This window comes from Euprymna scolopes, chromosome 2, assembly GCF_053919585.1.
Source record: "Euprymna scolopes isolate OS-2025 chromosome 2, ASM5391958v1, whole genome shotgun sequence".
Lineage (NCBI taxonomy): Eukaryota > Metazoa > Mollusca > Cephalopoda > Sepiida > Sepiolidae > Euprymna > Euprymna scolopes.
In genome coordinates this window covers 15,552,849-15,567,356 of record NC_136483.1, presented here as the reverse complement: position 1 = coordinate 15,567,356, position 14,508 = coordinate 15,552,849, and the positions used below count along the sequence as shown (strand labels likewise).

General features: G+C 34.9%; 2 protein-coding genes across 2 annotated transcripts in view; one reads left to right on the top strand and one right to left on the bottom strand.

Moving 5' to 3' along the window:
• Positions 1–11,993, bottom strand: part of LOC145289007 (replication termination factor 2-like) — a 56,311-nt gene extending 44,318 nt beyond the window's left edge. Inside the window, exon 1 of the mRNA XM_080136375.1 lies at positions 11,801–11,993. Coding sequence (XP_079992501.1) covers positions 11,801–11,869 — 69 coding nt within the window. The 5' untranslated portion in view covers positions 11,870–11,993. The remainder of the gene's footprint in view (positions 1–11,800) is intronic.
• A 123-nt stretch (positions 11,994–12,116) lies between these two features.
• LOC145288991 (UDP-glucose 4-epimerase-like) overlaps positions 12,117–14,508 on the top strand; it is a 42,702-nt gene continuing 40,310 nt past the window's right edge. The window contains exon 1 of the mRNA XM_080136374.1: positions 12,117–12,238. Coding sequence (XP_079992500.1) covers positions 12,162–12,238 — 77 coding nt within the window. The 5' untranslated portion in view covers positions 12,117–12,161. The remainder of the gene's footprint in view (positions 12,239–14,508) is intronic.

Genomic DNA, 14,508 nt, shown 5'->3' with positions numbered 1-14,508 from the left:
ATGTAGAAATTTAATTAGGGTCACTTTTTTTAATCACACCGTCTTTCTGCTCACTTCATATTTATCACTAACTCAATCAGCAATTATGTGGCTAATAAAACAACTATCTAAAATTATGTTATCAGATTACAAATAATACACAAACATCCACAATCTTCTTTTCCATAACGTTCTTAGAATATACATAATAAAACGTCCCATACAATTCTTTGTATTAACTCACACTTAACCATTACATTTGTTATGCATAAGTGCTTTGGCTCTTGGTTGTAGTCTTTGTTAAGTTGAAGCTCTCTACTTCTGAGCTTGAAACCTCTTGTGAGAAATAAAGGATGAATGCGAACTCAGGCAAATGCGAAATCTTTTCCTCCTCTAGCAATAATATCTTAATAGACAACAAAAGAAAACCATTAAGAAAGCAAAGATTTAATATTTCTTGGCTCAGTCAATCCAGGATCCTTATCTGACATTAGCAGAAGAATATAAATAGCAACTTCTACATCTGGATGCCTAAAATGACATGGAACAGGAAGGACATATCAACACCTTAGAAGCTAAAACTTCAGAATGCATTGATAGTTCCTATTGCTGCATATGTAAATAAAGCCTGGATTATTCTGGCAGAACATAAAAGGAAACTCAATGTCTTTGAAATTAAATCCTTTTTAAAGAACTATTCCTGCAATAACTTCACATAGTAGACAAAGAAATGCTGATATCAATAAGAAAGGTTTATATTAACACATCCGTCAAAGACTAATTTATATAAAGATTTTATTTGCCTGTCAGTCAAAATTTTTCCCACAGTCACAAGTTTTTTAAAATATCAGACACCTTAACTACTTTTAAAAATAGAAACCATTGCATTGTAAATAATAATTTTGAAACAAACAAAATGGATGGTATGATTAGAAATTGACATCTTCAGTCTGAGGTCGTACTAACTAATCTATTTGAAGATTCTTATAAATAGAGCTTAAAACATTACCTTAAAATAATTATACTTTTTATGTGACATCATATATTTATGATTTAAATCATGTTTCAAAATATGAATTCAAATGTAAGCGATAATAAAAACAAAATAAAATGAATGGACAAACATTATCAATAGTGTTGCAAATTATCTTATGGTGATATTTATGCCAAGCCTAACAATCATATGATGGAGATGGAAATATGAAAACGAAAATTACTATTAAATAAAAATTAATGAGAAACGTTTTAGTAAGAATTTTCTTAGTAATGTCCAGTAATTTGTTAATTTGCGATTATACATATTTGGAAGCAGCTTGCAAGTATTGATTTATTTCCATAAAATCACATGTAAAAAAAAAAGAACAAAAATATTTAAAAAAAACTTAATACACACAAAAAAAAATCACATTTACAAACTGCGAATTAAATACATTTTAGATACTTAAAAATCATTAGCCAATTTTTTATATTGACTAAATCGATTGTAGAAAATATGACAAAACAATAAAAAAAAGGCAGTTCAATATTTTAGAAAATCAAATATTTATTTTTTTCAATTATCTTAGTTTGTTCAAGTCAAGAATGATGCATCCTACCGAATGCCAGGCATTCACCACTATCGCACATATTTCAACTGAGAGATCTTTTTAAGATTCTAACCAACTCTTTAGGTGCAATTGTTTGAATCTGTCTAGCACTTGGTTCACCAGGTATAACCAAAGAAATTTCAGAAAAACAATTTTTATAATTTTTTCACAATTTGTTTTACAAAATATAAATAAAAATATTTTTCATGATTCGATAATATCATAGTTTTAATTAGAAAATCTACTTATGTTTATAAGAATCTAAAATCAATAAAATATATATAAGGAGAAATCTATGCCCCCCCCCTCGCCAAACTTTCATGACAAACACTTGTCTAATTAAAACCACTATCAATAATCCCCCCCCCTCTTTATCTGTGCCTAAACCTTAGAGTGATACAACATACCATTATGAAATATCACACATATAGTAATCAGCAAACACCCACACAGTTTTAGATTTTCATAATTTAAATATCTAGAAGTATAAGCCATGTTTAGTTTCAGAACAGTTTCCGATGGTTCGTTGTTCTACACAAGTCCTGGAGGTGGCTGGTTTGCAGTAGACAGAACAGTTTCCGATGGTTCGTTGTTCTACATAAGTCCTGGGAGGTGGCTGGTTCGCAGTAGACAGTTCTGGAGTTGGAATCCACAGAGCAAAAGATTCTTCCCATGTTGACACGGAAAAAAACATATGCGAAATTATAACAGAAATTTTTAATATTTATGGAGCAATTCTGGTTTCTGATTGACCGGTAGCAGGACGTGAATTAGTTCGATTCGCCAGTTCCTAGCAGCATCGTTCATAAATAGAATCTCCCGGCTGTGCGAGATCATACCCCATTATAGTAAAAAATATTGTAACAAAATATTTAATTTGCTTCTAATAAAGTAAAAAATTATTCACATTCAATTTCTAAACGGCATCGATTAAAACAATTTTTTTTTATAAATTATTAACAGTAAGATTGTCTCTTTATTCATAATAAGTTTTAAGAGGCAATCTTCCACAGATTCAATCATTTAAAAATTTAAGAAATTACTTTAGAAATCTTTGGAAATTTCACGCGTAAAAATTTTAAAATGTAAATAATAAAAATTTTGTAAAACTTAAATAATTTTAAACTTTTTTTTTTCTAAAAAGTCGTATAAATTGGTAACGATTGTAACCCAAAATTAAATATATTTTATTTCATCATTCCAGTATATTTTAATATGTAAAAAAAACTAAGATGTAAATCACCCCTTCTCCCAAAAAACTGATAAGATCATGTGGAGGGGTGGGGGTACGAGAATTTTTTAAAAATATTTTTTTCCTTTTTTTTTTTTTTTTTTTTTAATACTCCCCTTCACACCAAAACAAGGCATATTGCCACTGGGACATAAGGGGCTACTAATTGGGACCATGTCTAAGATTAAGATGTTGGTTTTTGTTGCATTTGAACTTCTGCATATCAGTACAGTTTGGGAAGAAAGTAGCAGGAAGAGAATTCCAAATTCTAGCTGTTTTAGGGAAGAAGCTATTTGAGTAGAAAACTTTCTATCGTTTAGGGACCTCAACAGTGAAGTGGTGTGATTTTGTTGCTAAGGGGGTTTGTCGAGGATTTGTACATCAAGAGACCACAAGTGCAATGATTTCATCAGAGCACATTTCATTAAAATATTTGTAAAACAAGCACAGGGATGCAACATTGCAGCGATGGGACAGGGGTTGGAGCCTAGTTGACAAAGTGAGACCTATTAGATTGCAGACCGTTTTTTGAACCCTATCCAAGAGGGTAAGACTAGTGGTAGATGCATCAGCCCAGATGTGGCAACAATACTCCATACATGGGTGAATGGTGACCTTATAGAGGTACAGGTTACTCTCCGGTGTGAACAGTTTCTAGCACGATAGAGGGAGCCCACCTTCCTTGCAGGAGCTTTCGCAATGTCAATTTTTTTTTTTTTTTTTGATATGGGAGTCACCACTTATCAAGGCCCAGGGTAATTGCGTGTACAGTAATCAATGGGATAATATCGTAGTAATCCTTGGTAATGGAGATTTGATAAATTGGATTATTTAAGGGGGCGGTTTATCAGGAATTTGTTTATGTTGGACTTGAAGACATCTAAGTTGTAATCAGGTGGGAAATAGGCAAACGGAAGAGAATTCCACAGGCGTGCAGTTCTAAGAGAGAAGCTTTGTTCATGGAATCTATATTTGATTTAGACACAGATAAAGAGGGGGGAAAATTATTGACAGTGATTCAGCTAGACGGGTGTTTTTTGTGAAAGATTGGTGAGAGGGGACAAGAGATTGGAGCTCAGACGAGCACTTGTCATGGAAATAACGATAAAACAAAGACAGGCTCGTAATGTCTCTTCTGTGAGAGAGAGGTTGCAGGGAAGAGAAAAGGGCATCCCCACTAAGCAACGAAGTCTATTTTGTACTCTATCAAGGCCAGATAAGCTGTTTTTCGCAGCTCCTGCCCAGATGTGACAGCAATACTCCATCCTTGGACGTACTTGGCTTTTATATAGATAGAGAATTGCATCAGCAGTGAGATATCTACTGGAGCGGTAGAAGGATCCTACCATTTTTCCAGCAACCGTGGCAACAGATTTGATGTGCGTGTTCCATTTCAAATCAGGAGTAAAGGTCAAGCCCAGAAGCTTGTCAAAACATGGAGCCTCTCCAAGACGAGAGCAATCCATTTCAATTGATGCCAAATGGAGATCAGAGCGTTGATGATGTAAAGATAGAAGCTTGGTTTCAGATGCATTAAAAGTAGCCAGCCACCTCTTCCCCCACTGTACCACGCACTCAAGATCAGAGAAGAGAGAATCAGAGAGAACTTTGTCATTTACGGCCTTTGATGTGTTGCCGTAGATGGTAGTGTCATCAGCATAGATGTTAACAAATGATTTAAGTATGTGTTTTGAGAGATCATTGATGTAGATCTGGAAGAGAGTTGGGCCCAGGATGGACCCCTGAGGGACTCCAGCATTAATAATGTGAGCTTCTGATTTCTGCCCATCAACCACTACTCTTATGAGCTTATCAGAGAGAAATGATTTAATAATTAAGAAAACATTTCCAGTAATACCGTAGCTGGAAATCTTGTGAAGTAGGCCTTTATATCATACCTTATCGAAGGCCTTTGATATGTCAAGAGAAATTGCCCTAGAAAGGAAACCTTTGTCGAGAGAGTTGCTAATCCTATGTGATATAACCGTTAGCACATCTGTTGTAGATCTAACAGAACAAAAACCATATTGCATGTCACCAAGATTATTTCTGCTGAGGTGGTTGACTACTTCTTTATTTAATATGGATTCTAGCAACTTACTCATGACACACAGGAGACTTATTGGTCTATACTGAGAGAGAGATGACCTATCACCTGAATTCTTAAATACAGGGCATACTGATGAGGTTTTCCAGGGTGATGGGAAGCAATTCTACTTAAGACAACACTTAAATAGTTTTGTAAGTATGGGGGCAATTTCTGGTTGAAGCTTTTTCAACACTATAATTGAAATGCTGTCAGGCCCAGTTCCTTTACTGGAATCAAGGTTCTTGATTAGCTTGGCGACATCACGCACAGATATTTGTATGTCGCATGGCGTGTTATAGGAGGAAATATGGGGGGGGGGGGCATTGGTCGTATCGGGTAGAATTAGCTGCAAAGTTCTTGGTAAATAGTTTGGCTTTGTCGGATGCTGACAAGATGAGCTCAGGTCCATTGATGATGGTTGGGATAGAACGCATGCTTCTGTTCAAGATCCTGTTTGCTATTTGCCAAAACTGGTGGGAACCAAGCTGCTACTCAGCTACTTTGGATTTAGCAGACTGAGCATATAACTCTCTCATATTTTTTATTACTCTTTTACAGTGGTTGCTGGCAGTCCTGGAAGCAGCTTTAGTCTCAGTACATCTATTACGTTGGTAGCTATGGAAAAAGTGATTTCTGTGTGCAATGGCGGCAGCACATTCTGGGGAGAACCATGGCTGGCTGTTAGGTTTTGTTGGCATTTTTTGGATGATATTAATCGGTCTATACCTACAATTAACCATTCCATCAGATTTGATACTATAGAGGACACATCCTTTTTAAACATGAAATGCAGAGGTAGATCGGATATAAATGTATGGAAGCTATCCCAGTCAGCCATAAAGTATCGATATACAGTACGGTGGAGAGGTACATCTGAAAACTTATTACATTTGATTTTTATCTTAACTGATACAATTGAGTGGTCAGAAGATCCCAGTGGAGACAGAACGGAAGATGAGCATAGCTCAGGGCAAGTTGTGAGAAAAAGGTCTAGAAAGCTTGCATACTGACCGGTAGTATCGGGCACATGGATAGGTTCATAAACAATCTGAGTGAGGTCATAAGCAATGGAGAAATCATGACAGAACCTCCCCTCATCACCTGTCTTGTTTAAATGGGTCAAACATTCCACATTGTGGGCATTGAAGCTACCACAGATGTGAATGTTAGCCAAAGGATGTGGTTAATTTTCTCAGATATACTCTTAAAGATAGTAACTCTGCTGTTGTGGGGGCACTAGAGGGCAAATATAAATGCTGTGGTGTAAGCAAGTGCAACCTGGAAGCACATATAAGGTAAATTAGGGTCTTTGAACATAGACCCCTGATGTTGGAGAAGGAGACATGGTAGTAGGGGTCTATATTGGAAGATGGGGTTCTAGGTTTAGTTTATTCGTGTATTTTTTCTGGAGATATTTCATGTTGATGTTTTGGGATTTGTAGAGCAGGTTGATAGACTCGGTAGGATAGAGAGGGAAAGTAAGAGAGAAAAAGACAGGAAAATTTTTTTTTTTGTAGCATTAAGGTAAAGCCGTAACAATTACCCAATAGTATGGCATCGAGAGGCTCCACCAGAGACTACTGCATGGTCCAGAGTCCATTCACCAAATGGCAATACAGCAGCCTCAGTACTTTGCACCTGCTAATAGGACAGCCTCCTTAGTGGTTAATCCAAGGTTCGGGTCCCCGACTATCAGGCAGATAAAGTCAGCCCAGATGAAACGTTTACCTCCAGCACCCTTATTAATGACATGGCCACAAGGATAGACATAGAAACAGAAAATTTCCGACATCTCAGGCTACTTTTCACACAAGTACTGCCGACCTAGAAAGCAGCTTTTTCTTCATCCTTTGTCAGAAAAATCACGCATTGGAAATGAGGACTGAGGAACAAATAAGAAGAAGCGAGTTACTGAAGCTGCCGATAACACATCCACAGTGCATTATCAACTCTCCATTTAAAAAAAATAAAAAGGTTAAGAAAAAAAAGTATGAGGGACTTATTAATATCTACTTAATATAAGTCCATTGCTCCATTTCAAATTTAGGATGATATTTGAATATAGTCTCCCCTCCCATATTAATGCGTGTTTTTGTAATGTGATACACTTAAGGGATTACGTATCAGATATGAATAATAATAATAAAAACACTTTAACCTCACTATAGTTGACATTTCCTCCTTGTATCTTGCTGAGACAAGAAGAACTAACCTTGAAATTGCTTCGTTCACATCATTTAAACTCGTAAATCGTTCTATGTAAGAATTATATAGGTAAAAGCAGGAGGAGCAGAAGGGAGGGGAGTAGCTAATCCCAGCATGCATTTTTTTTTTTTTTTACGTTTCCAATGTATTTATTCCAGTTCATATTTCCTGTGAATGTTAAGCCAAGGAGTTTGAAGGAAAAATTCTCAGGTAGGAAGTTATTTGTCATGGATATTGGGGGTTAGAGGGACGTCATGTAATTGTTAAAGGAGGGCAGTTTAGTCTTACTAGCATTAAATGTCATCATCTATTTATGCCCCCCATTCAAGTACGGTCTGGAGGTCATTTTCTAAGGATTTAGTCATTGTCTTGGATTTGTGTACATCCATTCTTCTCTTATGCATGTTATAGAGCATTGTATCATCAGCAAATACACCCATCTCGGACTCAATATTACTGGGGAGGTCATTGATAGATATCAGGAATAATAGTGGTCCAAGGATCAACACCTGATGCACTCCTGCATTAATGTTATGCTGCTTAGATGAACGTCAATCAATGACAACCTTGATGGTTCTATTGTCTAAGAAGAATCTAATTATATTTAGTATTTGTTCACCATATGGTTTGATTTTCATTAGCAGCCCTTCATGCCAAACTTTGTCAAAGGCCTTGGATATATCGAGGGATACAGCCCTGGCTTCATCTGCCTTATCCAGTGCATGGTATATGGGTTCAGAGATGACAGTGAAAATATTTGCAGTAGAATGACATTTCCTAAATCTGTACTGTTTGTCAGAAAGAAGATTAGCTTTTACAAAGTGGTGGACTAATGCTTGATTGATTAACGTCTCAAAGATTTTAGCAAAGAGGAGGAGAAGACTGATAGAGCAATAATTAAGAGAGAGTCCTTTTGCCAGAATTCTTGTACACTGATAGGCCATCTTCAGGATTCAGCAAGGCATTTGTTGTAGAGTTTGGAAAGTACAGGGGCTAGCTCAGCTGAGTATTTCTTAATTAGTATAGCAGAGATGAGATCAGGCCCACACACCTTGGAAGTATCTAACTTTTTTATGATATCATGGACATGAGAAGAGGTGATTTTCAGATCATCAAGTGTGACTTCTGTCCACATAGGGGAATTTGGGAGGGAGTTGTTTTCTGATTGGATAAGGGATAGTGGGGAGAATTACTGATTGTTCTTTATTCGCTACACTATTATAAATTTTCCAGAAATCGTGAGTTCCTATCTTCTGCAATTCTATGCATTTCCTGCTTATTTTAGCATGCCTTCTTTTGGCTGTGGTTATTACTCTTTTACAATGATTTCTAGCAACAAAACTTTTGCCAATTTGCATTGGACTTATGATGTACAAGCCAGCGGAACACATGCTGTCTTTGTGAATGGCAGCTGCACAATCTGTAGTAAACCAGTGGGGTTTGCTATAATACTTCCATATGGGAACGTGCTTCGATGCCCATTTTGCACCATCCATTTGTCTCATTGGCACACTGTTCAGCAGAGAGAGAGAGAAGATATTGGTACATGGAACATTTCTGATATGTTCTCTGATGGCTTCCCAGTCGGCCCTTTTGTAGTACCTTGTTGTTTTGAGCAATGGCCCTTCACCTTGGGGTTGGGATTTGAGTGCAATGTCTACTGATACCACTAGGTGGCCTGCGTTTCCAAGTGGACTGTTGGCATTGGTTACACAATCCTCAGGTACTGTGGTAAGGAATAGGTCTAGAAATGAAACTTGCTGGTGGTCACTATCTGGGAGGCGGATTGGGAACATGATTGTCTGTGTGAGAGAATGGGCTATAGAGAAGCTATAAGTAGAGTGTCCAGCTGCATCTGTGTAACCTGAGAAAACAAGTCAATTCTTATTGTGGATATTAAAGTCACCAAACACACATGTATTTGGGCATTACTATCTAAGGAGAGTGTTGCATCTATACTATCAGAGACATGATTGACTACAGTTCTGACTTGAGGGAGAACAGTAGAGAAAATATAAGTAACTAATGCAGTGATGAAAGGCTAAGCGAAAACACAAAGGCCTGGTTATCCGATTCCAGACATTGCTCTCTAGTTAAGGGGAGGGTCCTTTGAATATAGACTCCAAGCCCGTGCATATATCTATCCAAGTCTTTATGGCAGAGAGGGAGATATCCTGTCATGTTAAAGTAGTTAGAGAGGATTGAGGAGGGTAGGTTTGTTTCACTTAATGCTAAGATATCTGGGGAGTTTACTAAGAGGTAAGACTCTACATCATCTAGATTACTTCTAGACCCATGGATATTTATGAATGTGAGCCTCGAGGGAAGAGGCGAATTGGTTTTGTTTGAGTGGTTGTCTGGTTTAATCGTGGTATTTGTTTGGGTTGTCATTTCACTTCATTACGTTTTGTTTAATTTCAGATTGGGGAGAGAGTTGGGCAACATGGGCCAGTTTTAACACTAAGTATACACACACAGCAGGTCCATTACCCGGGTCCTGCCCAGGAAGTTGTGGCCTTGTGAAAGCCTACCAGAAATAGCAGCAGGGTTCCTTTCCATGCACAACATGGCACTACAACTATTTTGATATTATGCAACTGATGATAGAGCAGCCGTTCTAAGCGCTACAAAAGAGTTAGAGCTCCTGCACTGTTAGTCGGAAACAGCAGTCAGACAAATTGTCAATCAGGTACTCTCAACCTCCAAGACAAGACCGACCCAGACCAGCTGAGTGAGCACACTCAGCATGCAAGCAAACTTAATTTGGTCAGTTTGTGAGAAAAGAAAGAAGTTGGGGATAGGGGAACAGCATTCAATGTCCTAGTCAGGAAACAAGGCCTAGTATAGGGTGGCTCTGGTGGGTCCCTGTTATTGCATCTCTGTGTCTGGCTAATAGACAAAGAAAGAGTGTGAAAGCTATCAATAGGCAAAGCCTATATTTGTTTTGGTCCAATCAAATTAATCGATTATATTTACTGCATAGTGTTTCGATTTCGCATGTTTTTTTTTTAGTTTTTCAGTTTCAATCAAGGCAACTGTACTGCACGGATGGAGCCAAATTCTGCTCCAGTCTCATTCATGCAACCCGTACAAGAAGGACGTTTGAAACTCACCCTCCGCTTGAGGCATAATGGAGTCTCCAACTTTTGTCTCTTTGAGACTTTTTATTTCAAGCCTAAATAATTGGGCACATTAATTGTTTAAGTCTGCTAGAGACTTACTGTGGTATAAATTGCCGACCTGACATAAACATTTATCATGGACTTGTGCATTATCCTCTCTGAGCGAGGACTGAATCTTTTTGCATTAAAAAGCATCATATTGGCCCCTTTAACAGTTGCAAACTCATCTCTTCGAAGACAGATGAACCAGCTACTCGTTTCTGTTGAAGATGAAAGACTATTACCTTTCAAGATTATTAACAGCTCTGTTTACAGAGACAAAAAGCGGGCATTCCTTTTTTGCAACCGAGGAACTAATAAAATTTGTATTGAATTTTAAGGTAGGTCTTTGTTGTGTTTGTCTTATTTTGCCACTGTGTTGGACCAAAAAGCAATTAGATAAATATTTAATAATCTACTCCTTAAGCAATCTAGGTTTGCAAACCGGGAAATTTGTTTAAGTCACCAGCTCTAGGAAGGTTGTTGATCATGATTGAAGAGTCCCCCACCCCTTCTCCTAGTTTTACTATCAAACTTTTCTTTCTCCTAGATGGATGATCTGAGAAGTTCTACGGATCCATCACTCCGAGAGGGGTAATCAATCATGCGCCTGGTTATTTCTCCACCCGGCATGGATGACAATATTTAGTATCGTACTTAAATAACGTTTTGCGCTATTCTAAAATAAAAATAAGCTTAAAATCAGAAATAAATTTCCGCTCTAACATTAAGAAGAGGCCGTGTATGTTGTTAAGTATGGTGAGAAAATTAATCTGTTTTAGTAATTTTGGTTTTTTTTCTGTAAAAAATTAACGAAATTGATCAATTATTTGAATTTTGAGAGCATTTTAAGAATAACGTTGTTTTCATTGTTTATGTCAAAATACGTAAAAATAACATTGGATTCCATTTTTCTGGTTTTGGGGGAATTTTTTTGAAAACTTTCCGGTTTTACGGAGAGTAAGAAAAAAAATTGCTTTTTTTATAATCTTTCTTCTTGAGGATGCAACAAAAATTACGATGAATCAATTTTATTTCACACCTTTTTACTGTTATTATTTGTTATGGGGGTCGAATATTCCGCTTTTATTAGTACCTCCATAGTTTGTTTGATTGATAGAATGGAATGATGACAATTTTTTTTTAAGAGAGAGGAAAAGGGTCGTCTACTATGGCATGACGGTAATATCCCTTCAAAGCGTATTGTGGTTATGAGAAAATAAAGTTGACTGTGTAATCTTGTGAAGAAAAAAAAATGATTATCAACAAATTCAAAGTTAAGAATCTGTATAATTCAATACCATATATTGCAAATACTGACCTAACAGGATAGGGTTATAGATACTAATTACATTTTTTTTAACTAATTAATAAACACAAAGGGATACATATTAATTCAAAAGACATTAACTGAAGTTACAAACCAACTACATTTTAATAAATCATAAAAATATGTAAATGAATTTAAACAAACAGAAATATTTATCCCAATGTGTTTTGTTGTGTGTAGTCAACAGCAACAATATACTGCTAGAAATGAAATAATTACCTGTTCCGGCTTTTTCTTTGTTCGTACCAATTCATCTCTCCTTGGTATAGTACCGCCATCGCAACCCATCGTGTCGTTTTAGGGATTTAATTTTTTTAGGTACAAAATAATATTACGAAAAGAAATGGGAATGCTTTAAAAGCGGAAAAACAAAATAACAACAAACCAATATGGTTGACATTCATACAAAGCTGACAGCTGAAATATTAGTTTCGCAAAAAATATATCAACACGTTAATATTAAAAGCAAAATATTTTAAAATGCTTACTTAAATTACTATTTGTGATTAAAATTTTATAAAAACTATTAAATTTAATTTTCAATATTTTATACGAATATTAATCTGCTGGCTTCATTTTAATGTCATGCCGTATTGTTGTTGACTTGCCTACAGTATTTCCTGTTCTTCCTTCGTTCCCGCGAAAGCACCGACTCAGGTATTTATTTAATCTATAAGCGTATTAAAAGACTCTGTTAACAATGTAACTCTCTATTTATATATACATTGTTTATATATACATTGTTTATTCAGTGAATATTTATTTTCAAATTAAAACTTTTTTTTTTTTCGAAGAATCAATCACATATTGATTCACCCATTTTATCATCAGCCGGTACGTGTCGTCTGCCGTTTTGATATGTTTTTTTTTTTTTTCGTGAACATAAAAAAAAAGAAAGTTACAAAAAAATGTCGACGCAAAAACTAAAAGCATTTTTTTTTAATTAAATAATATTGATTATTAAAAGTGAAATTAAAAAGAAAGGCAAAAATACTGGAAATTTTCTTTAAAAATCACAAATTCTACAATAATCAAATTTTGTTTTATTTATTTTATTTAATAACTAAATGTGCCGATCCGGCGTCGTCCACGTTCATTTTTGTTTCGATTTTTCTTGCATTTAAATGAGATTTTGAGGGTTAAATCGAATTCTTATCGGTTATTTTCAAGTTTAGATTATTAACTTTTTTGGTTCATTTGCTTATTTAAAAAAAAATACAATAAAAAAAAAAAAGTTTCATTTTGCAACTGACAGCTCAGCAAAAAAAAAACTTGAGACTTTGTCGATTAAATTATTTATTACACCAAGTTGTTATAAAACTCATTTTGATAATTTTGTTTTTAATTTATAAAATTATTGGATGCAAATAAAAATAACTTAAATTGAGAATTTGCTTAGAATGTTAAAGTTCAAATGGTTCCAAATTCCTTCAGATTTTAAAGGGCCACGTAGTAATTTTTGGTGCTACTGCAGAGTGATCCGCGCTATTTTTTTAAAATCGTATTTTCAAGTTTTGATGGGTTTTTTTTTTTATTCAATTGTAAGGTTGAAGTATAGAATAGGTACAAAACACCCTCCCCTCTCCATGTTAAGAATGGCTTTTTAAATAATAACGTTATTACTTCAGCACGGATCACTCTCTGCACTAGTACCTATTTTTTTTTCTCGCTAAAAAGAACAAAAATAACTTTTCTTTTTTTTTTTTTACGAAGAAACCGAATTATCTTTTTAAAGTTTGTTTTAGTACTTTAAACTATTGCATTTTTTATTTCGATCAATAATCGATGAATAAAAATGTATACGTCACACAGGCGCACCAAGAAATGATCACACAATTGTTAGAAATTTTCATTAAAAATATTTTTTAATTTACATTATTTATCGGTTTTACTTTTAGTTAGTGACGTGACATTGATGACCCTATTATTTGTTATTTCTTCGCAAAGTTTTTGTTTTTTTTTCCGTTTTTTTAAATGAACTTTGAAAAGAAAGAGAAAACATAAAATATATTCAAATAACAAAATGTCAATTTAAAAAAAATGAGAAAACTTGTTGGCGCAGAGCAGCAATCTAACCTTATATTTAAAAAAACTGATGTGAACTTCGGATTCATTTGTTACTTAAAACTAAAATAAAGAAATTAAATATCTTTTGTGGTCACGGTTTGAGTTTATGGCTAGAAAAAAAAACTTCCGTGTCGGCATTACTTTTTTTGTTGTTGTTTTTATGAGGAATTTTCTCAAGTTAAAATCTATTGAGAAATACACATTTTTTATTGAGAAATACACGCTTTAAATATGTAAATTAGGGACTGCCAAAAGTCACCACAGAATTACCCTACCCTATATGTAACACGATGTAAGTTTATTATAAATTAATATTATCAGTATAAGAGAGCATTTAATTGTTTGTCGCCATGCCGACACACAATCGATAAGAAATGGATACGTGTTTTGTTTAGTTAAGCAGCAACAGCCATTTAAGAATTTTACGTTCTTATGCATCTATGTTACTGCGCTGAAATAATAACGTCATTATTTAGAAAACCATTCTTAACATGGGGAGGGTGTTTTGTAACTGTTCTGTACTTTCACCTAACAATTTAATAAAGAAAAATATCGTAAAAAAAAGAAACTAAAAATAGCTCGGTAGCATATATGTATAAGCACCGAATTTTAATTTCTAAAAATTGTTTTTAAATTAATAGATTTAGTTTTACTGGTTCAATTGTACCATAGAGGCCATAAATGCATATTTCGCTTGATTTTCACACAAGTCTCAGTGGTACCTTTCATGCCCGCCACTAATCACAATCAAGGATTTATCTCACGTGGCTTAAATTAACCAATTATTTTCAATCATTTTTTTTTTTTTAAATACTATAGACAACAAACCAAAATATAACAATACCAAAAGTATTATAAGT